We start from the raw sequence: 22,907 nt of genomic DNA on the forward strand, positions 1-22,907 counted from the left end.
CAAAATGACTCTTAAAAAATCACAAAATAATGAAACTAAAGAGTTTTATAATCTTTTATATAATAACAAGTTATCTTTGTAGATAGAGATTTAATATTATGCATATGAGTTAACTATCTATTAATTTTTTAAAGAATATTTCAAAATAGAATATATAACTTGTTGCCAATTTCTTTTTCTTTTTTTCTTTTTTCTTTATTTTTTCTCTCTTTATTTATTTTTTTTGAGACACAGTCTTGCTCTGTTATCAAGGCTGGAGTGCAGTGGCATGATCTCGGCTCACTGCAACCTCCACCTCCTGGGTTCAAGCAATGTAGTAGCTTGGACTACAGGTGCACACCACCACACCAGGCTAATTTTTGTATTTTTAGTAGAGTCAGGATTTCACCGTGTTGGCCAGGCTAGTCTTGAACTCCTGACCTTCAGGGATCCGCCCACCTCAGCCTCCCAAAGTGCTGAGATTACAGGTGTGAGCCACTACACCTGGCCCCAGTTTCCTAATGTTCATGTTTACCTAGAATTAAATAAAAATAAAATATTAATAGCCAACTCTGGGTGGCAGAATTTTAGACAGTTTTGTGCCCTTATGTATACTCTTTTGCAAATTTTTCAAAATAAACATATATTGCTTTTATAATTGGTAAACAGAAAAAATACTGTAATTGACTCCAAAATCGACAGGTGATAAAGACAAAATGTCCAGGGGAAGTAAAATGCAAATTTTGCTCTCAATCACAAAATTTTTAAAAAATAATAATAAATGTAATAGGTTTTCCTTGCAGGTGTTATTTCCCTTTCTTTGATTCAAGATAAAGCAACCTACCTGTAGGCTATTCAACTTCTCTAGACAAGAAAGGTTAAAAATTGGATTGAATTTTCTAGATTTTCTTGAGAAAGCATTTCACCTTCAGCTATGAACATGAGCGTAAAGATCAAAGTTGTAATATGGGCTGGTAAAGCTGAAAGTTGTTATCGTAGCAATCAGAAATGCAGAGCATCATTAAAGTGTACTTCTTTCACCTTAAAACATAAACTGGCTATCAATCATTTCTAATGGCATCTACTTAAAAATGGCCTTATTGTTGGCTCCTAAAATGTGTAAAATGTCAGGTGGAAATACATAAACACGTCTGAGCTGGACAGAGTCTCGGTGATCCTAAAAAGTGAAATCTAGAGCTATTTTAGAGATGCCATTTAAAAATTTATGGAGAGAGATTTGGTCTTATAATTTCTTTAATGAATAGTAAAATTTTACTACAAAGAAAACAAAGAAATGGGTTATTTGTGCCATTTAATCATTAAATCATAAATCCACAGACCATTAGAGCTGGAAGGGGCCTTCTAGATTATCTCCTCCAATGCCGATATTTTACAGATGAGAAAGTAGGAACAGAAAAGTTATTTTCTCAGGGCTGAGCACGGTGGCTCACACCTGTAATCCCAGCACTATAGGAGGCCAAGGCGGGCAGATCACCTGAGGTCAGGAGTTTGAGACCAGCCTGGCCAACATGGCGAAACCCTGCCTCTACTACAAATACAAAAATTAGCCAGGCGTGGTGGTGGGTGCCTGTATTCCCAGCTACTTGGGAGGCTGAGGCAGGGAGAAACGCTTGAACCCAGCAGGTGAAGGTTACAGTGAGCTGAGATCACACCACTGCACTCCAGCTTGGGCGACAAAGCGAGACTTTGAAAAAAAGAAAAGAAAATGTATCTTCTCAGGAAAAAGTAAAATCACTCAAAAATATCTTAAAGAATCCAGAAACATCTTGAATCTTACCTGGGAAAATTTAGGTAAGATTTTGAATCCTACTAGAACTTTAATTATAACTCGAATTTTTAGTTTGGTTGTAGGCAGTCCTAAAGGAAAGACACTAACAGTGACTGTGGAAAGCACATTCACAATGAACACTTATATAGTCAAAACCAAAAATACAACAGACCAATGATTTCAGACCAGGTTATTCATTCATTCCTCAGCTTCCTTTCTTTGGTGAGTCAAGCAATTGAAATGAGCTTTCTTAGCCACTTTTAAGACACAATTCTTCTGTTATCATGAAAAATTGGCTACTTCTAAAGTTGTTGATATGCTGAAGAATAATGGGACCTTCATTCTTTGAGTTTAAATATCCAAATTATTGCCAAAATTCTCCTGATTTAATGCATTTATGAAAATGTGCTTATAATAAAATTATATATATTAAGAATATACTCCTCATCTCCTGCAAATAGATACTTACTTTGCATTATGGACATCCTGGAAGAAGTAAACATGAAAGCTCTTTTTCTAAGTTCAATGTTGGTCTAAGAAATGGAAAATAGTAACACTTGGTTTTAAGGAAGCTAGCACAGTGTAGGCATGTTCGTAAAGGAGAAATAAGAGTAGACTCTTGCAAAATCATTTAAGAATTAAATCAATAATAGATACAAAATGTTTAGTACAGGGCTTGGCTCACAGTTAACATTTAATAAGTCCCCGCTATTAGTGTTAGTGGTAGTAATATTATTATTTACAACATGATCACTCTTCCACCACACCCTTCCCTTCAAACAAAACTCTTGTGATCCCCCTACACTATTTCATGGCTCCATGTGCTTGTATATTCTGATCCCTCTCCCCAAATGCCCTATCCTGACTTCTACAGCTGCTGAACTCCTACCTATCACCCAAGGTCAGCTTTCTTCCTCTTACCTGTGTTTACCTAATCCCTTGCTGCACTCACCGATTTCCCATGGCACTCTGCATATATCCCTCTCCTATCAATTGAGATGATGACTTTTACTTGATCCTCCCTCATGCCTCCCTACATACCACACACACATACACATGCATGTACACATATGCACACACTCTGGACTGTAGTGAATTCATCATACTCAATTTTGTATCACCATAGAAATGTCTATTGAAATGAACAAAATCCTGCATAAATAAATGACTTTTTAATTTCATGAGTAGGTATCAGGCTAGAATGTGCACCTAGTGGCCTCAGTTTAGAGGGGGAGAAGGGGAGATGGGCATATGAGGAAAGCTGGGACATGCCACTCACCAGCCCTGGAGCCCAGCTCTGCCACATGCCTACTGCTATGACTTGTAGTAAGTCATTTAACTTCTCTGAACCTGTTTTCCTTCTCAGCAAAATGGGAGGACTGGGCAAAATCTTCTCTGAGGACCCTTCCAGCACCAACCTTTTTATATGATGCTATGCACTGGTTTATCTCAGTGGTTCTCAAACTTCAGCAGACATCAGAATCATCTGGAAGGCTTATTAAAATACTGGTCAGCAGATCTGATGGGGCCCCAAAACTTGCATTTTTAACAAATTGCTAGATGATGGTGAGGCTGCTGGCAGGGGGACCACACTTTAAGAACCACTAAGGGATCTTCTTGACCCAGGATCCTGACACTGTCCTGTTGCTATCTGGTGAAAGGAACTCCTGATATGAAAATGTATAACAAGGTGCAGGCAGGCAAACCGACCCTTCTGTGAGGCTGTCATCAGAAGGACTAGGTGCCTATGGGTAAGCCCCAAGGGTGACCACTGAATGAAAGCTTTGCTGACTGGAGTTTTGTTAAAGGCTCACTTTGTGGGAAAGAAACTGCCTGACTTCTCAGTGCTGTAGGGTATAGAAAACACTGATGCCAGGGTTGGACCCATCAGTTAGTACCTGCTGCAGCTGAAGTCACATGGATCACAATTGCCATCTAGTGATGACTTTGAATTACTGCATCAAGAGACTACAGAATGAAATGCTGCTTTTTCATTTAGAAACTTTTTTTTTTTTTACACAAAACTATGTTCAAAATGAGAACCCTTAAGGATAAACTCTAATGTGCTCTGGTCTTATCTACATTTGTATCTCAGTACTATGAAAATAAACACATATATAGTATTTACTACGTGCTAGGCATGGTTCTATGCTTTATATACGTTCAATTATTCACAGCAAACCAATGAGATAATACAAATTTTCCCATTTTGGAGACAAGAAATAAAACTACAAATGTACAAAGCAATGAAAAGACTTGCCTGAGGTTGCCCAGTCAGTAAAATGGTAGAGCTTGGATTGAACCTAGACAGCTATTGGGAAGATACTACACTAACCAGTCTCTCTTATATCAATTTAAAACATAGTTGCTGAAACAATTAGTACTTGTAAACGGTTGTCAGTTACAGATATGGGTCTGCAAAACTGGATTAAGTATACACTAAATAAATAAATTTTTTCTGATCCTTCCAAATGAAATCAGCTCATATGCAATAATTAAAGAAAGGTTTCTACCTACAGGAAGCCAAATGCAACAAAATGAGCACCAACTTGGATTAAGATTTGGAATCATTTTTCTACCTGCTATACAATCTTAGACAAGTCACTTAGATCCACTTTTTCATCTATGAAATAGAAAAAAATAAAACCGTAGTTTACATAGTTCTGTAATTCCCAAAGATGTGGTTTGGGGGTTCTGTAAAGTCAGATTAAATTTTAGAGTAGCTGCTCAAGTTATCCACTGAATGTGATCACAAGAGCAAAGAGGGAGATCATGGATAATAACTGTATTGTTTTTTTTTTCAAATTGTCTCTCATGTGTGAAAGAAGCCAGGACAGAAGATTTGATCTCCTGGTCTATTGTCCATAAGTGCTAGCAGTAAACAATAACACTCATGGTGTTTGTGGGAGAATTACAGAGCTCAATCAGAAAGATACACATTTCCTTTATTTTTCTGAATCCTGTACTTGGCCTGTGCACCTGTGCTCTGCATCCCTGCCTGTTCTCTGCCTCCCAAGGGTCCTCAACAAAGAATTCCTACAGAAAGATCACATATTTGCCAGTGGATTGAGGTCCAACGCCCCCCTCTCCCCGCCCTCACTCCAACCTTCTCTTATCAGAGACCTTGGATTTAAAATCCAGGTCCCTGATAATCCTTTCTTATCTAAAACATCTCAGTTACCAAATAATTTCTTATCTCAATAGACCAAACCAGGGTTATCAAACCAAAGTACTAGAGTACTAAGTTTCTTTGCACCTGTATATGTATAACATGCTAAGAGCTGCTGGCATCAAATTCATGGTAATGAAGGAAAATAAACATAGACAGAGTCAGAGAAATAATGGGTAACAATTAAAATATAGTAGGGTAAACTATTGGTACCTCACTTTAGTAGATTTCTTGATGTCATTTCAAGTATTTGCACATATTTAGTCACCAAAACAACCCTAAAATTAGGCTAGGTAAGTTTATTATCAATACCATTTGAGAAATAAAGATATTGACACACAGAAATGTAAAGAAAAACAAAGGAAACTGAAGCAAAGAAACTTTAAACAACTTGAAAAAATAAGTGAGGGTTCATATATCCTAGTTACTAGGCCTGTGCTTGGCCCCACAATTACAATGTAACAATCAAATCCTGATATAAGATGACTTCCTCTGATAGTTGAGTTTTTTAAAAGTTCTTTATACAAATACAGTAGAAGTAAATGACTAATTAGACTTCAAGGATAGTAAAACCTCTATTAATTCACTTAACCAACATGTGTTGAGAATCTACCTTGTGGCTGGCACTGTTTTAGATTGGGGAGTTTAGCAGTGAATGAGGCCAAAATGCCATTCTACCCTTAAAGCTTACATTCTCTCTAGTTGGAGAAGAGATGACAAATGTGAATATAAATAAATATCTATATACTCTTGAGAAATAAATGTTACAGTAGAAATGGAAAAAAATGTGGTTGGTCTCTGAGCCAGTGGTTCTTTTATGGGAACCAGTGTCTTCAATTTCCAGGCAGCTATGCTGTGCTGAACTTGGACTCAAAAGATTTGGGGACAGTACCATCACATCACCTATGCATGATCAAGCAAACAATCATTTTGGGGATACAAACATCTTAGCCAAAATCACCAGTAAATCCAGCATAGAGCCAAAACTGTGTAAACAGTAATGTAAAGATGGGCACAGAAACTGATTCATATGCAGAGAAAACTGAAGGATCACCAAATTCCAAGGAAATGTGGTTTCTTTGTCAGTCCTTACTTTTTACAGAGAATGCTCCTTTTAAATATTTTAGCTTCTCTGATGGATCTGAATTGGCTATGATCATTTTTGTAGATGAAGAAGAAATGAAATTCTAAAGCCATATAAACTCTAGAAAGACAGGCACTTTTCTGTCTTCTTGCTGTATCCCCAGCAATTAGGACGGTACCTGGCAAATGGTTGGCATTCAGCAAATCTTTGTTGAATAAAGAAATGAATAAAGAAAAGCTTGAATAAATTGCTGAATTTAAAGGGGAAAATAAAGTAGAAAAGAATCTTTTCTTTCTACTTGTTTTACATCAAAATTCACATTGCCAGGTGAAACCTAATAAAAATGTTGGGAGAAGATTTTCTTCCTGGGGGTGCAACTCTTGTCTAATACACTCTTTCTCTGGTGTCACAGTTAAGTTCTTGTTGATCATTCATTACATTGACTAAGCATTAACAGATTTTTATCTTAGATTCCTACAGATTTTACGGGGTCTACATTTCTCACCCATTCTTCAAACCCTTTGTTGGGGAGCACTGCCAACCTGAAAAGTTAAACAAACAAACAAAAAAAATGAAATAATTGACAGGCTAGTAGCCCCAAAAGATGACTTCTTTGACTGCATTGTCAATTCTGTCTAATCTTCTAAGATCCATATCTAAGATTCTAGCCTGACTTAAACTTGTATCAGTTCATTTACCTTTATTAGTTCTGACCTCATGCTCAGGGCTGGCCTTTTCCCCATCACCATCATTTTATCTGTCATAGCTATTGAGTACCTATGGATGAAAACTAGTAAAGAGATAAAAATGAGAAACGAAGAAGGAACTGAATGGGATACAGCTGTTCTCAAACTAAGGCCCTTTTCAGAAAGTATTTAATGAGAAAACAGAAGCCTCACACTTTTACAGCATAGAATCTAGACTGGACTTTGGAGGCTACTGTTACTCATCCTGATCAGCATGAATCTATCCTGTATCAAGTGTTCCTTGAGATCTCTGAATCTAAAACATTTTAAAATTTGTATAAGTTATTCTAAAGTGAGAAAATAAATAGAATAGAATACATTCTCTTAGGTTGGTACCAAAGTAATCATGGTTTTTGCCACTACTTTCAATGGCAAAAACTTACTTTTGCATCAAGCTAATAGTAGAACGTCACAGAGAGATAAAATAAATCTTTCTCATCTCGCCTGTTGGTGACATCACACTCTAAAAATAGGTATGAGGAGGAGCCCAAAGGAGGAATTTCAATTAGGCTAATCTACTTACAAGTAGAATGTCTTCCAGGATTCAAGAGCTTTTGGCAAACATTAGTTAGCACATTCTTTCTAAAAGGTAAAATCTTATTTTCTTTGGCAGGTTTTAAATGACACTTGAGAGTGAAACCTTCCAAACCATAGCCAAAAGCAGCTTAATCCAACTTCCCCAGCAGCTCAAGATCAATGAAAAAGTTAGCCCTAAGGATTTCAGGATGTTAATTGTGAAACATAATTCCATTATATTTATGGCTGTATAAACTGAGCAGAGCTCCTCTTGAGTATTATGAGGTGTTCTTTGCAGTGCGGGCAATTGGTTATGCTGGATGCTGTAACAGATACTGTATTGAAAAGAACCACAGTTTAATCACAACCAATTCATTAGGACTGTGGTTCTCAATCTTTATGGGACATAAAAATTAACTAGAGCATACTTGTAGAAAATGCAGATTCCTGGTCCTCTCCCCAAGCCCTTCTAATCAGGTTCCATGTAGAGGAGACTGGGAACCAGGAAGGCCAGTGAGGAAGATACAAGTGATCTGTAAACCACACACTGAGAAATACTTCACTGAAGTCTGGCTTGAGCTCCTCGAAGTCAGGTCTCTCTCTTTAAACCTTAATTCCCTGCACCTACTACTGAGAGTGGAACCTGATAGATACTCAATGAATATTTAGTGAATTCAAAACAATTAGCACTTATAGATGCCAGGCACTGTTCTAAGCACTCTACACATACTAGCTCATTTAGTCCTCATAATAAAGGATTATTATTGGCCTTGACACTTGCTGAACACTCTGCCTGCACACTGTCCAGAGAGTCATATGGCTGGCTTCTTTCAGCTGCCACCTCCTCAGCAAAACCCTTCTTGACAGCCCATCTAAAGTTAAATCGATGCTACTCCCAACCCATCACAAGATCCTGTTCCTTTGGTTTCTTTTTTAAGCAGTTACCTCTATCTGAAATTATCTTGTTTGGTTTATTGTCTTGCTCCCTTCACTAAAATACAAGCTCCACGAGAGCAGGAATCTCACCAGTCTTATTTGTCACTGTCTAGAAGTACAATGCCTGAATCACCGTGGACAGGAAGAAAATATTTGTTAATGCATTTAGCAATCACATAACAAATGAAAAGCAATGGAGTTGTATTTGCTATGTAATTTATCAGTTCTCTCAGAGCTTCTAAAATGTATGATAAGGGTAAAAAGTGACAGAAAGACTTCTATCCTAGAAATATCCTCAAAATGATTTCCTAATCTACCCTGTCCCAAGTCATAGCATGAACATGAGAAAAAGGGAAAACTACATAAGGGCTAAAATATCTGGGTAGATTTTTCATTCTGTGATTCAATATTTTGCTTGAAATGAACTCTCAGGACGTCAGACACATCCGTGTTCAAACATAAGTAAAAAACACATTCCAAGATCAAATGTACATGATTTTCAGATTAACCAATGTTTTCTTTAGCCACACAATGACTCTGCTTTACTAGTTTGAAAAGCTGTATCTACATGACACCAAAAGAGCTAGTTAAATCAATAAAACCCAAGCCAGTTGTTTCAACCGTAAAAGAATACATAGAAAATTCACTTCGAATGGTGACTGTGCCAAACTAGTTGATTGTATTGCTTTGTGCCAACAAAATCATCATCAGGAGCTGACTGGCTGTAGGCTCAAGAGAGAACATTTTAAATGGGTTTCTCCTACAGTATGATCATGGTTCCTTTGAAAGGGGCCACTTGGCTAACCAAACCCCTGTAGTATTTCTACTATAGACAATCACATCACTCTCTTCCTCTTCTTTACATATATTGTTGAGTCTCAGGAAAATGAAAGTAAGGCCTAGGAATTGCTGCTGTATGAAGGAATTTTTACCACTTCTACTAAAATGTCAGACAGTGAATGTTGTCAGTGATGTTGCTGGAGAGAAAACACTCAAAATCAAATAGAGACTCAAAAAAAAAAAGTTTTCCTTGTTTTATTTTGAGAAAGTCTTTTCACTGTGCTCATGTAGGGAGTTGGCCAGACCTGGGTTGGCTTCATTAGTCATCTCGGAGCATGTGAATAGATCATGGAAAAATCTTTCCATCTTTGAGGAATTCCTGGTCTCCAACTGCATTCATTTCAGTCAGTCATTGAGACTTAGCAGGAAACTTGAAAGTACCAAAATAAATGGAGAAAAAGAGGCAGAGGGAGGGGTACAAACAGTGAGGTGGCTCTACCAGGCAAAGAAAACATCCTTTCTTTGCAAAGAACTTCAGCTAGAAAGAATTTTGCTGCCCCCTCTCCCATAGAAAAATATTAAATATTTAGTCAGAATATTTTGAAAGATAGGAATTTCTTTATTCTAAAAATGTCCAAGGGCAATCTAGTCAAGAATGAACATAAATTCTACATTCACAACCCAAACCCTCAAAACCATTTGAGTTAACTCAAAGCCAGGTTTAGCATATTTTGCTTACCATTTTCTGAGCTAAGCATGATTTAGATTACAAATTTCTCTGACATTCATGTGTAGACCTGACAAACGTTGTCATTTCCTTATCAGAAGCAACAGGAGAAATTCTAACTATGAAGACTCACAGAGATTTATTGCCTCCATTCCCAGCCTAACATTTGGCTCAGCACAGAGGGCAGGCAGCCAAAAAGAAGTCCTCTACTAAGGTATGAAGGGAATTGGCTGCTTGTAAAGTCCAGACTTGGGAGTGACACAATCAGGGCTTTTACACAGCCAGCAAAGCCTCGTCTGTTTGAAGTCAGATCAATTGATTTCTTGAACATTTCAAATAAGCAAAATTCTGCAGAAAATGGGAGCCAGATGAATTTTTAACTCAGGAGTTCCTTGGAAGAGAGGTAGAAAATAGTCAAAGAACATCTTCTATTTCACATTTGCTCTCCCAATAGACTTACTTTCCAGAACTATACCCACATGACATGTATATAGAAACAATGATTGAATAAACTTAGGGAAGGGTAGAATTTTTCTTATTGAAATAAAAAAGGAAACACTATATGTCTGATATAAATATATACCAAATTTCTCTTAAAGTACTACACTGATTCTGAAGGAGTTCCAAAACACTTAGCATCTATTGTGGACCTGGCACTGTGTTGGCGATTTTTGCAAACCTCAGAGGTTAGTTATTATTTTCATGGTACACCTAAAGAAACTGAGGTTTATGGTGATTCTGTAACTTGGCAGAGGACACAATGATTGTAAATGAAGAGACTGAGATTGACTCCTCAAAGGAGTCCCCAGCTGATTCTCGGAGTTGAAATGGAAATGGAAAGAATCAAATTTCTAAGACTAAGTTTCTTCTCTACTGGCTATTGCTAGTTTGCACCTCCTTGCACATGGTACAGGAATAAATTGGCAGCCTGTGTTGAAGCTGTAACTACTAGGTCAGGAGTAGTCAGGCAGTTGTGTGCCTGTCAGGTATGCTACCTCGCCAAGCAGGAGCAGCCTATGCACAAATTTCCCCAGGAACAATAAGGGGACAAAAATGGAGTCCTCTCCTCTCTCCGATACTCTCTGGCTTTAGATATCCAGAGAAAACGTGGAACATGAAAAGAAGAAAACAGACACCCTCTCATACCTAGTTGTTATCTTGTTAACACCTTGTTCTTTGTACTTGTGACTTCACAGAAGATGAAATACTTATTTTCTCTTAATTTCACATATGCTGCTCAGAAGCCCCCAGGTTTCGTGGAATTTTTATTAAGAATTCCAGCTATTCCAGCAATAAATTTTAGACACCACAGCTTTGGCTGACAGAGAGGCGATACATACCATGTTTGGTACAACTGACCTCTAGGGATTTTTCTCTCTGCTTTCTTCTGCTTTTTCTTCTAGTGAAACTGTCCCGTTGTTGGTTTTATTAATATGATCATATTTTCCCTTCTCAGAAATCTCATTTTTGAGATAAGGAAATAATAAAAATGGTAATAGATAGTCATCGCTGGTATTTCGTTGGCTCTCCTCTGCTCTTGCATTTGAACTGACTGCTCTGTTTCTTGAGCACTTTGATACTAGCAAAGAAAATCACACACATTTTAGCGTGGGCTTTTTAATGTGTATCTATGTTAATCTGGCCCACTCCTGACATTTGTCATGCTTTGGGCGAAAGTACAAATAAAGGTCCAGATACCATACTCAAATACTTAAAAGTTATCAGTTGAGTTAACAAACTGCTAAAAAAAAATGTTCTATCCTTCTGCCTTGGCAATATACCTTCATATCAAGCTGGGAGGTAAAATTCAAATTTTCAGACTCTTTGGAGTTCTGAATGCGAAGATGCAGGGAGACCAGCCTGCTGCTGGGTTCTTCTGTTCCCACCCTCAACTCTGCTATGGACCACAATAGATTTCACAGCCGTGCATGTGAACACCCCATTCACACAGCAAAACTCTATCCACAACCTCCAGCAAACAGCTGTTCCCTAGCCCCACGTTGGTTCTAGGCTTGCACCCCAGTGATACAGTGTATGTCAAGAGACAGGACCCTGAATGAAAGCCTGTGCAGACACTGGAAAGGGCTTGAGATCATCGGCACAAAGAATTCCAGGATCCTGTGCATCCAGAGCATGGTCTAGGAGCGTGGGCTCTGCATAGCACAATCCTTTGGCTTCTCATCCCATGGCAGCTGAGGGAGACATGGCTGGAGGACAGTCAGACCAAAGGCCCCTCTTGGCCCAACCTGGGTAGTACTTGGAGTTAATGTCCCCTTTGTTGTAATGGATAAGTGGGAATCAACCTCTTTAACTGCACACTTTTCATTCATACCTTCTAGGTGGCAGAGAAAGGTATTTCAAAAGAGATTGGTAACTAGAAATTCAAGATCCCTAGCTTCATACAAGGCAAAATATCTGCACCTTGGTATCCCTGAGGATTATGCAACTTGCTCTTTGAATTGCAACTGCAATCATCTGATTTCCTACCCCAGTTTCCAATGGTCCAAAGCCAACAAAGAAGCAGAACCTGTTACATATTCCAAAGGAGACATCGTAACAATGAATTATTATCTAACACAGAAATAACTTTAATTAAGAGGAGAGAATACAAGCACATATTTCATTGTCATACATTTCTTTAGAAGACAAAATAAGCAGAAGTCAAAGAAATATACTCTGGGAGATGAGAGGGAGGGATGGGTTCCTTGGGTTTACATTTGTTCTAAGTAAGATAGGCTGTGCACCTCCTGCCTGTCTAAACCTCTGAATCCACTCCTGCCTCTACCAGTAATGACAGCAATAATAACAACAGTTAATACCTACATCGCACTTACTTCATGCCAGACATCATTCTAAACACTTTACATGCATATACTTATTTAATCTTCATTAAAGTCCTATGAGGTAGGTATTATTATTATCCTCATTTTCTAGAAAAGGAAAATGAGGCACAAAAATGTTTTTTGAAAAAAAACAAACTTTTCCTGAAGTCACGTAGGTAATAGGGTTCAGAGCTGGGATTTTAACCCAGGCGGTGTGGCTCTAGAATCCATGCACCCAGTATCATGTTCTGCTTCTTGAGGTGGTCTACCACCCAAGGACTAGCCAGCTCAGCCTATTGGTCACCATCTACTCTGCCGTGATTCCCCAAGTAACCATGCATTTGACCCCAGTAGTTAGAGGCCTCACCTAGGAAAACTTTCTCTTTGGCTGACCTGGGATATCTTGCTTTCATATGGGGTGATCTACCACCTAAGGACCAGCCAGCTCAGTCAATTGGTCACTATCTACTCTGCCAGGCTTCCCCAAGTAACCATGCATTTGACTCCAGTAGTTGGAGGCTTGACCTAGAAGAACTGTCTCTTTGGCTGACCCAGGATTTCTTGCTTTCTCTGTGGTAAGAATAGCCTCCACCTTCTCAGGCCCAGGGACTATCACCCACCAGAAGCCTGGAAAACCATATCACCCCCAAATTCTGTCAACACCTAACTGAACTTTTTAAATAGAAGCTTTGTGCGTGAGAATTTTCTTATCTTCTTGTCTTAAGGTTCACAAAACATTAGAGATTGTGCTTATTTTTGTTTCCAATTTATACTAGAGTTCTCTGCATGTAAGAGGTATCCAGAGATTTTTTAATAAATAAAGTTCTTCTTGTTCTTCAGTAAGTCTGAATTTTAATCTGGCAGCTCAATGAATATAAAGAGCAGGAAAACATTTGTATAAAATTGCAAATTCAATTGTGAGTTGCATGAATATGAAAAAGTATGTATGTGCCCCTGTACATATATGTGTGTGCGTGTACATCATGATCTATTCAATATTCAAAGTTTCCATTCAAACAGGTAATATGTTGTTAGTAGTTAAGTGCTTAGAACCTGGGGGTAGATTCCTTGCGCTCAAATTCCAGTCCTGTTACTTACCGACTGTAGGACTTTTGACATGCTACTTAAAACCTCTGTGCCTCGAATTCCACATAGATAAGTAAGAATAATTATGGTAGTAGCTTTCAGTCAGGCAGATTTTTCTTTTTTCTTGAGATGGAGTGTCCCTCTGTCGCCCAGGCTGGAGTGTAGTGGTGAGATCTCGGCTCACTGCAACCTCTACAGTCAGGCAGATTTTTCTAAGAATTAAGTGTTAACTAATATAGGTGCTTAAATCAATTAAGCAATGTAAAGCGCTTTCAATAGTGTCTGGCCAATAGTAAGTTCTCCATAAACGTTAGCTGTCATGTCAAACCATCCCATAATTCAAGTATAAATATGGTACCATTCAACACATAAAATAGTTGCATTTTTTAAGGGAATTGATGAAGTAGTTAACCATACTTTCTCTTTATGGTTATTAAGAGAACAGTTATTAATAATAATAGTTAACAGAAAAAAACATAACAAAGAGGATACAAGGAATAACAGAATATAATACATGCTGCATTGGCCACCAAGTGTAGGCAATGTAACAAGTTACATAATGAAATGGCTCATAGAGACATGGTCTTGGCTATCATAATCACCAGCTGATTCAGTATTCTGCTCTTAGAGGAAGCTTCACCCTTCTCAGAATAACAGGAAGCACAGACTTCAATCTTAGCTCCAGTCTGGTACAACTGCTCAAACTCACACCAACCAGCAGCAAGAGAATGAACTTCACAATCCCCAGCCAACATCACATCCATTCAGCTAAGGGTATCTAGTAGAACAGGGAATACAATGAAAATCCACAATCATGTCGTTTTTTGTTTACACTTTCTACAATGAAGCCAGAGGGAATTACAGCAAGACTGCTGTATCCAAGATGTTTCAAAGCATATGCACCAGTCTAATCCTTTTTGGAGGCCAAATTCCTTCTTTTGTGATATTAACATTTGCTGTACAAACCCCTCCCAAATTCATCCCCACGCCTTCTTCAAGATAAAGCTTGGAATAACTTATACTACATATAGTTTTAATTTACGTCATTAGGATGTGGTATTTTCTCAATATCATTCGCGTAAGTCAGGGATCCCTGTAACCAGAGTAATGCTCAATTGGTCCTTTAACTCCTTTTGGTCAAATCTATGTTCTTGGCACCCAACCTAAGAATGTTAACATTTCATGGTTGCTAGATGTTTTTAATACCATTCTCTTCTCTAACACAACAGATTTCTCTTCTGATGCCTAATCAAAATTATTAAAATTACATTCCAATTTCAGAAAAGTGTTCTAAACACCATTCAATGCAACAAAAGTGGTTGTGACCACAGGTATTTTCTTTCTTAGGCTAATATGTAGTATTTATATATGAAATGTTAGCTCAACAAACCCAAGAGATATTACTTCTTTTAAAGACAATTTTGTTCATAGATGTGCCTAAAAGAGCTGGCTGGTAAAAAGAATATGAATATCCTATTGGATCCTGGAACCACAGTAATGGCAAGAATACAAAGGCTATATACTATATATTAGTCAAGCTACCCTTTGTTGAGTTTCTGCTAATTGTCAGGCCTCAGCATTTGTTACCAAATATGATCCCCATAGGGATTATTATTCCTATTTTTCATGCTAAGATATGGCTGTGTATTCCCTAAGATTACACAGCGGATCAGTGGCAAAGCCAGAATCCAAATCCAGGTGGCTAGGATTCTGCAGCCCATAGGCTCTTTCTACCTTGCAGGCCACCTTACAGCACATGTTCCCCAATCACTGAGGCATACTTGGGAAAGAAGAACTTAGACTTAACAGCTCACTCAATCCATGCACTTAAGGTTGGGAAGCAAATTATCACTACAATTATCTGGGAAAGGAAAAGTAAACTTTTATATGCCTGCCTCATTAATATAATCCTTTAACAATACTTCATTTTCCCCTAGTGTTTTCTTTGAGAAAGAATATAATAGACCTCAAGGGAAAATGTGACACTATTAAAATTAATATTCACCATAATAATTGGACTTGACTCTCAGAAACCAGTACTACTGACAGTTAAAGTTGATGTCCTGGCTGGTGCAGTGACTCACGCTTGTAATCCCAGCACTTTGAGAGGCCGAGGCCAGTGCATCACCTGAGGTCAGGAATTCGAGACCAGCCTGACCAACATGGAGAAACCCCATCTCTACTAAAAATGCAAAATTAGCCAAGTGTGGTGGCAGGCGCCTGTAATCCCAGCTACTTGGGAGTCTGAGGCAGAATTGCTTGAACTCGTGAGGCAGAGGTTGCAGTGAGCCAAGATTGTGCCATTGCACTATAGCCTGGGCAACAAGAGCAAAACTCCGTCTCAAAAAAAAAAAAAGATGATGTCCTCCAGGGGAGGGGGAGTCTCTTATGATATTGCATCACAAATTTGTGTAAAGCATTAACTCTTTCCGGTTCCTTCAGATATGTTTTTGCATTCTACCTTAACAATAATAAGTGTAGTCCCGTGACACCTTCAAACAGATGGTGCCTCCTCCGAGCCTGAAATATTCTGTGGTTCATCTTTTCCCTGTGGGTTTGATCCTGCAGCTCAGAAGGTGACACTTTTTACAATACAACTTCATTCATTTTAGAGCTTGTTTTCTCTGATGATTTGGGATCTCACCTATTTTGCCACCATTTATTAATCTTAGAGCTCCTCAGACACAAGGTTTTCATTTAATATTTAACTTTGGCACAGAGACATTTTTAAGTTTCTCCAGCCCAAGGCTTGGAAAAGAGCTAAGGAAATGTAGCCAGGAGAACTCTACAATAATATTTTTAAAACCTCATATGTCCAGATTTAAAAATACATACATTTATCTTTTCTTCAGGAACAGCAATAACTCTAAGCTGACAAGATTTTTATTAATATTCTGGGTAACAGCTGGTGGACCCAACATGTTTTTTTGGAAAAAGAAAGAAACCTCAAATACCTTTCATTTACCCGTGATGACCTAGCTCAGTCCTTGAGAGGATTAGGAGCACTTCTTTCATAAAGTCACATTTCATTAGGATGAATGTTTTGCTGCAACCCAACTGTATTGTAGCCCATCGTCACCCTTTCAGTTGAATACCGAAAAGTGGATCAACATATAAGGCATCCTGCCACTGAACCTCTGAGTCTTAACATGCAGCAAGGAATAGAGGTGTAAGATACTGTAAAAGACAAAGCAAATGCCCCAAAATAAAGAAGTGAGAAGTAAAGATAATACTAACGACAATAAAGTCATATTTTTCAGAATGAGTTGGCATGAGAAACTAATACTAGAAGAATTATATCAATTTCTTGGGCCTGGAACAAGAATATTGCCCCATTCTCCTGTTGAATGTGATATAAGGAGATTATCATAAACAGTAAAACACAATGGAAGCTTGTCTGCATAAAAATAACATTTGATTGAGATCAATACATAACTAATCCCATTTCAAATTCAAAATAAAATCAAAATTGGTGACATTAAGGCAAATTATTAGCAGAGTTGTCAGGGCAAAATAAACATTCCTTTTAGTCAGAAGGGTCCTACATTTCTGGATAAGGGGCTCCCTTTAACTCAAACTCTTGAAAGTTAAGGAATACTGAAAGACATTTTCTTTTTTGCACAGTTGTTCCTACAATCAAGCTCCAAATCATCTGGTCTGATTGTACATGTACTAGAAGGATCACATGGGACTCACAGTCTGTAATCTGCTGATGACCAAATAGGACCGTCAGATGGTATGGGCTATTGCACACTAAGAGCTGACATTTATGAATCACTAGCTACCAGATACTTTTCAGAGCACTGTATATGGAGAAATCTCATTTACCCTTAACAGCACCCAAGTGTAATATGATACACTTGTGTAATATTACCCAAGTGTAATATTACTAGATGTCACTATTTTATAGGTGAAGAACATGGGGTAAGTGACTTGACCAAGGTCACATAGACCATGAGGGGCAGACCTGAAGCTTAAGGATCTGCTTTAGATCTCATACACATAACTTTCATGCTATGCTGGCTCTCATACACTTACCATCTTACCAGTCAGAATTCTCAGTAAACAGCTTTCTGAGTACCTGATAGAAAATGTTAGTGCGGAGTCAGGTTGGTGCAGTCCTTAGACACCACCCTCACCCTTCTTATTGTCCCCAGTCTCTAACTCTACCAGAGGTCTTCCTCCCTGAGAGGCTATACTCTCAAAAACTCTCCATCTGGCCAGGGCTTCATTCCAATTGGTACCTTCTCATTGGGACAATGATCTCCACTAGAGAATAGGTAAAGGTTAATCTTACCAAAGTTATTCACACGCATGTGAATTCTAAGTTATTCATGTGTGTGAACGACTTCGTAGGATAACTCTATCAGAGAGTGCTTGCATTTCAGAAGAGGGTTTTGTTAACCCAAATGAATCATACAGGAAAGGATTTTGTTGTTATTTGGTTGCTTTTGTGGTGCCTGTGGTATAAAGAGCACAGCATTTGGAGTCAGAAAGAAACTGAAATCGTAGCTCTGTCAATATTAGGTATGTAAAATTGTGCAAGTAACTCAATATTCTGAATCTCTGGTTCCTCATCTTATTTTTAAGTTGACAACTCTTCATAGGAGTGTTGTCACAATTAAATAAGATGATGTATGTCTGGCACCAAAGACACTGCCTGGCATATGAAGGGCATCTAATAAATGTCAGTCCTTATCCTACCCTCCAACCATTTCCCGAAGGACAAGAGCCATGGGGCTAACCCCTGACATAGACGGCCATCATTTTACCAGGAATATTGGATTCACAAGGTTTCTAGTTGTTGATAAGGGCAGACATTCTGCTATTTGCCTCCTTGGTAGCCTGCCAATTATTCATGTGCTCCTTCGAAAAGGAAACTTTTCCAAAAAGCAGGGACCTCAGAGGGCTGGTGAGACAGTGTCCTGTCACTAAAGCTTCACTAGAGATTGGCATTCACAATATTAGCATCATGTTGCTATATGCTATAAAGGAGACAAAGTACTATCTTTTCCTTACCCATTGTAAGTTTCACTGGGACCCCTGTAACAAAAGACAGAATGCGCCAGGTGCGATGGCTCATGCCCCAGCACTTTGGGAGGACAAGGCAGGTGGATCATGAGGTCAGGAGATCGAGACCAGCCTGGCCAACATGGTGAAACCCTGTCTCTACTAAAAATACAAAAATTAGCTAGGTGTAGGGGTATGTACCTGTAGTCCCAGCTACTCGGGAGGCTGAGGCAGGAGAATTGCTTGAACCCAGGAGGCGGAGGTTGCAGTGAGCCAAAATGGTGCCATCATACTCCAACCCAGGCGACAGAGTTAGACTCTCTCCAAAAAAAAAAAAAATTACAAAAGACAGATTGACAAGAGAAAATCATACAATTTATTGTTTTGATTCAAGCTTCCACAGACAAATTTGTTTAATATAAGTTATATGTGACATGGGAGCCTTCAGAAATGAAGACCCAAAGACCCAGGACAAACTTTTTTATGAACAGCTGTGCAGAAGTAAGATTAGAGAACAAAAGGGTATGGTCTAGTGGTAATTAACTGTGGGCAAATGGGAACTTAGCAAGGCCTGTTTGTTCAGATTCTTCGTGGCCTCTCGGTATAGGGCAGGACATGTTTGGAATGAGGGTTGTATGACCTGCTTTCAGGAGAAGTAGGTCAGATAATTCTTTTCAGGCTGACTTCAGGAGAGAAAGGCAGGAGAAGGTCAAAGCATGACCTTCTTGCTTCTGAAGTTTTCTCAATTACCTTCACCTTAAAACACTCAGTATGCCAAGGTATCATATTGTAGGGTAGTGTGTCCTTCGCGATATCAACACTGAAATGGCATAGTCTGCTTTTTAAAGAGATTCATCAGCATTGCCTACAAATTTATTATTTCACTCAAAAACATGTATTCATCAACTACCATGTGTCAAATGTTGTGCTAAGCACTTAAGAGTGCAGAAATAAATGATAGCCAGTGAACTGGGTTTCCTGATAGCACAGGTGACAATAAAAGAGAGATCAGAAAAGAGTTGTTCTACCAAGAGGTACACACATATATTTATATACAGATATACTCACAAGACACAGAATCATACTTAAAGGACAGTGATTAGCATCCATGGTGTCATCAATTCAGTCATTTTTTCCCACATTTTTTGGAGCACCTACTATTTGCCAGCCACTGGGGAAACAGAACAGTGAAAAGACAGGCCAGGTCCCTTCTCTTGCAGAGTTTAAATACATGGCAGAGGAGATAGGCAATGAATAAATTAAATAAGCAGGATAATTTCAGCTATTGAGAATGCTATGAATGAGGCAATGTGATAGAGAGTGACTGGGTTTGTGCACCACCTCCGCCAGAGTGGTCAAGGAAGTGACCTCTGAGGGGACAGCATTTCACCAAGATCTGCACGACATGAAAAGGGGCCATTCACATGCAGAGCTGGAAGAAGACCTTTTGGGCAGAAAAACAGCTTGCCCAAAGGCCCTGGCAGAACCAAATTGGTGAATCCAAAGAACAGAGAGAAGGTCAGTGTGGCCGATGTTTATTCAACAAGTGGAAATGGAATTAGGGACAGGAAAGAATCAGACAAGATAGGGATCTGTAAGTCACAGAAGGGAGTCTGGATTCAATGAATAATAGGAATGTATTGGAGGGTTTTTAAAAGAATGCTATGACCTGATTTACATTTGTTAAATAAGAGAGAATATTCATATAATCACACTCTAACAAAGTTAAATGCATTCATGAATAATTATTTTATATTATACATAGACTGATGACCATTTTTGAATAATTGTAACTTAAAATATACTAATTCTAACTAGAAGTTTAATTTTAACATCACTAGGTTAAATGTAATGATTGAGAAGTCATTTGAGGATATTTCAGTGACCTTGAGGTCTATAATGACCATCATTTATTAGGTGTGAGGCAAAAAGGTATCTTTTAATAAATTCTAGCCAAGAAGATGCCAGGCAACGTAAACTCCACTTGAAATTAACGCCCCTCAAGTCTAGTGTGCTTTCTGCAAAACAGTCATGGTTGAGCGGGAGCCTTTCTAGCTCATCAAGCTAGTTTTGTGATTTTAATTCTGTGCAGCTGAGAATAAGCCAACGGCTCTTCTGTGTTTTGCTTTCATGAAAATCCCAGGATGTTAACTGTGAAGATGCTAATGGACCCAAAGTGTAATAGTAGGCATGGCTAGGTTTTCAAGGGATCACCCCCTCTGTAGGATGAGGTGTCCATATGGTGTCATATGGGGACATTAAGAAGCCACCTTCCCTCAAAGGTCCTCTGAGTGAGCCTCAGACTCCTGGCTTCCCCATCACACATTCCTCCTTAGGTGACCAGAACTCTAGTAAAGACAACTGTTTTATCCTGAAGGAGTAATCCAATGATACCATTGTCAGTCATGAATACCTTCCAATGTTGGTCTGTTAAAGTATCCAGTTACTGCCTAGCAGAGCCCATATGCATTTTTTCTTAAGTCAGAGGAGAATTCCGGGAAGCCCACACTGTGACTTTAAAATCACATTCATAAATAAGTAATAGTACATCCAGACAATAGAATATTATTCAGTGCTAAAATCAAAGGTACTATCAAGCCATGAAAGACATGTAGGAATCTTAAGTGCATATTACTAAATAAAGAAGCTAATCTGAAAAAGCTACATACTGTATAATTCTGGAAAAGGCAAAACTATGGAGACGGTGAGAAGATGGGAAGTTTTCAGGGGTTGGGGAGGGTGGGTAGAGATGAAGGAACAGGCAGAGCACAAAGTATTCTTGGAGTGGTGAAACTACTCAGTACAATACATGTCATTATGCATTTGTCAAAACTCATAGAATGTACACCACCAAGAGTGAACCCTAATGTAAAATGGACTTTGGGTGATAATGATGTTTCAGTGTAGGTTCATCATTTGTAATAAATGCAGCATTGTGGAGCAAGATATTTATAATGGGGGAGATTGTGCCAGTGTGGGGGTAGGAGGAATATACGGGAACTTTGTACTCCCCCATATATTCCTGTAAACCTAAAACTGCTCTAAAAAATAAAGTCCGTTTTTAGAAATTAAGTGATACATGGCAGAATGAAATAAAATTAGATCTTACTAAAAATGGGGAGCAGGTTTATATGGAAGATCTCAAGGAGTAATCCCAGGCAGCATGATGGGGATGCCAAAGGATCCAGGGCTCACTGAACAATGGCCAGAACTCGTAGGGAGTGTGTTTCGTGGCCTCCTGGAGACGATGTTTCCAGCCTGAAGATGTCTTTACTAATGGGAACAAATAACTCATACGTAACAATGAGGCATTGATGCCATGTAGTCTTCCAGTGTCTTGAATCCAGAGTAGTCCTGAAGAGTGAGGCCTTTGGAGATAGACGAGCAGATTCAAATTCTACTACGCTACCTATTAGCTGGGTGATGACCTCAGGCAAGTGGTTTAACCTTTTTGAGCCCTCAATTCCTTGTCTTCAAAATGATTACAATAATTGTCACTGCCTCCCAGGGTTACTGGGATTGGGATAATTTACGTAAAGCATCTAGCGCAGTGTCAGAACTTGGTAAACCTTCATTCAAAGTTTATGATGTGACTGAATATAGTCATTATTAGTAGAGTGTAGTAGTGTTTGAAACAGTCTAAGCCCTCACAAAATATGTGTTGTTTGATTTATTAATAATAACAAGACTTCAAGTAGGCCATGTTTAATGCCTGGCTTCCATGTCACAGTGAGCAGGCTCTTCTGCGTTTTTAAGGGGAATGGCAGCCAAGAGTGAGCCAAGCCCTCCTCTAACCGAATATCACTGCATTTTAGTATGAAGTTTCTCCTCTGATTGTGATCTACACCTGTATGTTTCATGAGTAGGACAAGATAAAATAAAGACTTCAGCTGCTACTATTTCTATTCATGTAGAATCTTTATTGTGGGGATCTTCATTTTAAAAGTAACTTTGTATCAGTTTGAGGTCTTTGAAGGAAAAGCTTTAGGTAAATTATAATATATAATTGCATTTTATGTGTTTAATCCAAAAGGTACTTTAACGAATGCTGGAATGTTTATTTCTATATCAAATCAGAACTCAGGATCATGCATAGCTTACCCTTTGAACTCAGGATCATGCATAGCTTACCCTATGTAGCTACCCTGTGTTTCTGTACCACTATGCCTGCTTTGATAACTATGCAGGGGAGAGAAATGATAGGTTAGAAAATGAATAGATAGGTAAAAAGATGACAGATATATATATATAAATATATTAAAT

The 22,907-nt window shown here is 38.5% G+C and overlaps 1 protein-coding gene across 5 annotated transcripts in view; it reads left to right on the forward strand.

Moving 5' to 3' along the window:
* The window catches only part of COL8A1 (collagen type VIII alpha 1 chain), a 157,479-nt gene that overhangs the window by 105,573 nt on the left and 28,999 nt on the right, over positions 1-22,907 (forward strand). For 3 of the 5 annotated variants that reach the window (XM_017891925.1, XM_017891924.1, XM_017891926.1), the window contains one exon: positions 17,259-17,370. The exons of the other annotated variants lie outside the window; for them this stretch is intronic. In XM_017891925.1, coding sequence (XP_017747414.1) covers positions 17,368-17,370 — 3 coding nt within the window. In that variant the 5' untranslated portion in view covers positions 17,259-17,367. The remainder of the gene's footprint in view (positions 1-17,258; positions 17,371-22,907) is intronic. 5 annotated transcript variants of the gene reach the window in all.

This window comes from Rhinopithecus bieti, unplaced genomic scaffold (assembly GCF_001698545.2).
Source record: "Rhinopithecus bieti isolate Rb0 unplaced genomic scaffold, ASM169854v2 scaffold_20579, whole genome shotgun sequence".
In the NCBI taxonomy this organism is placed as follows: Eukaryota; Metazoa; Chordata; class Mammalia; order Primates; family Cercopithecidae; genus Rhinopithecus; species Rhinopithecus bieti.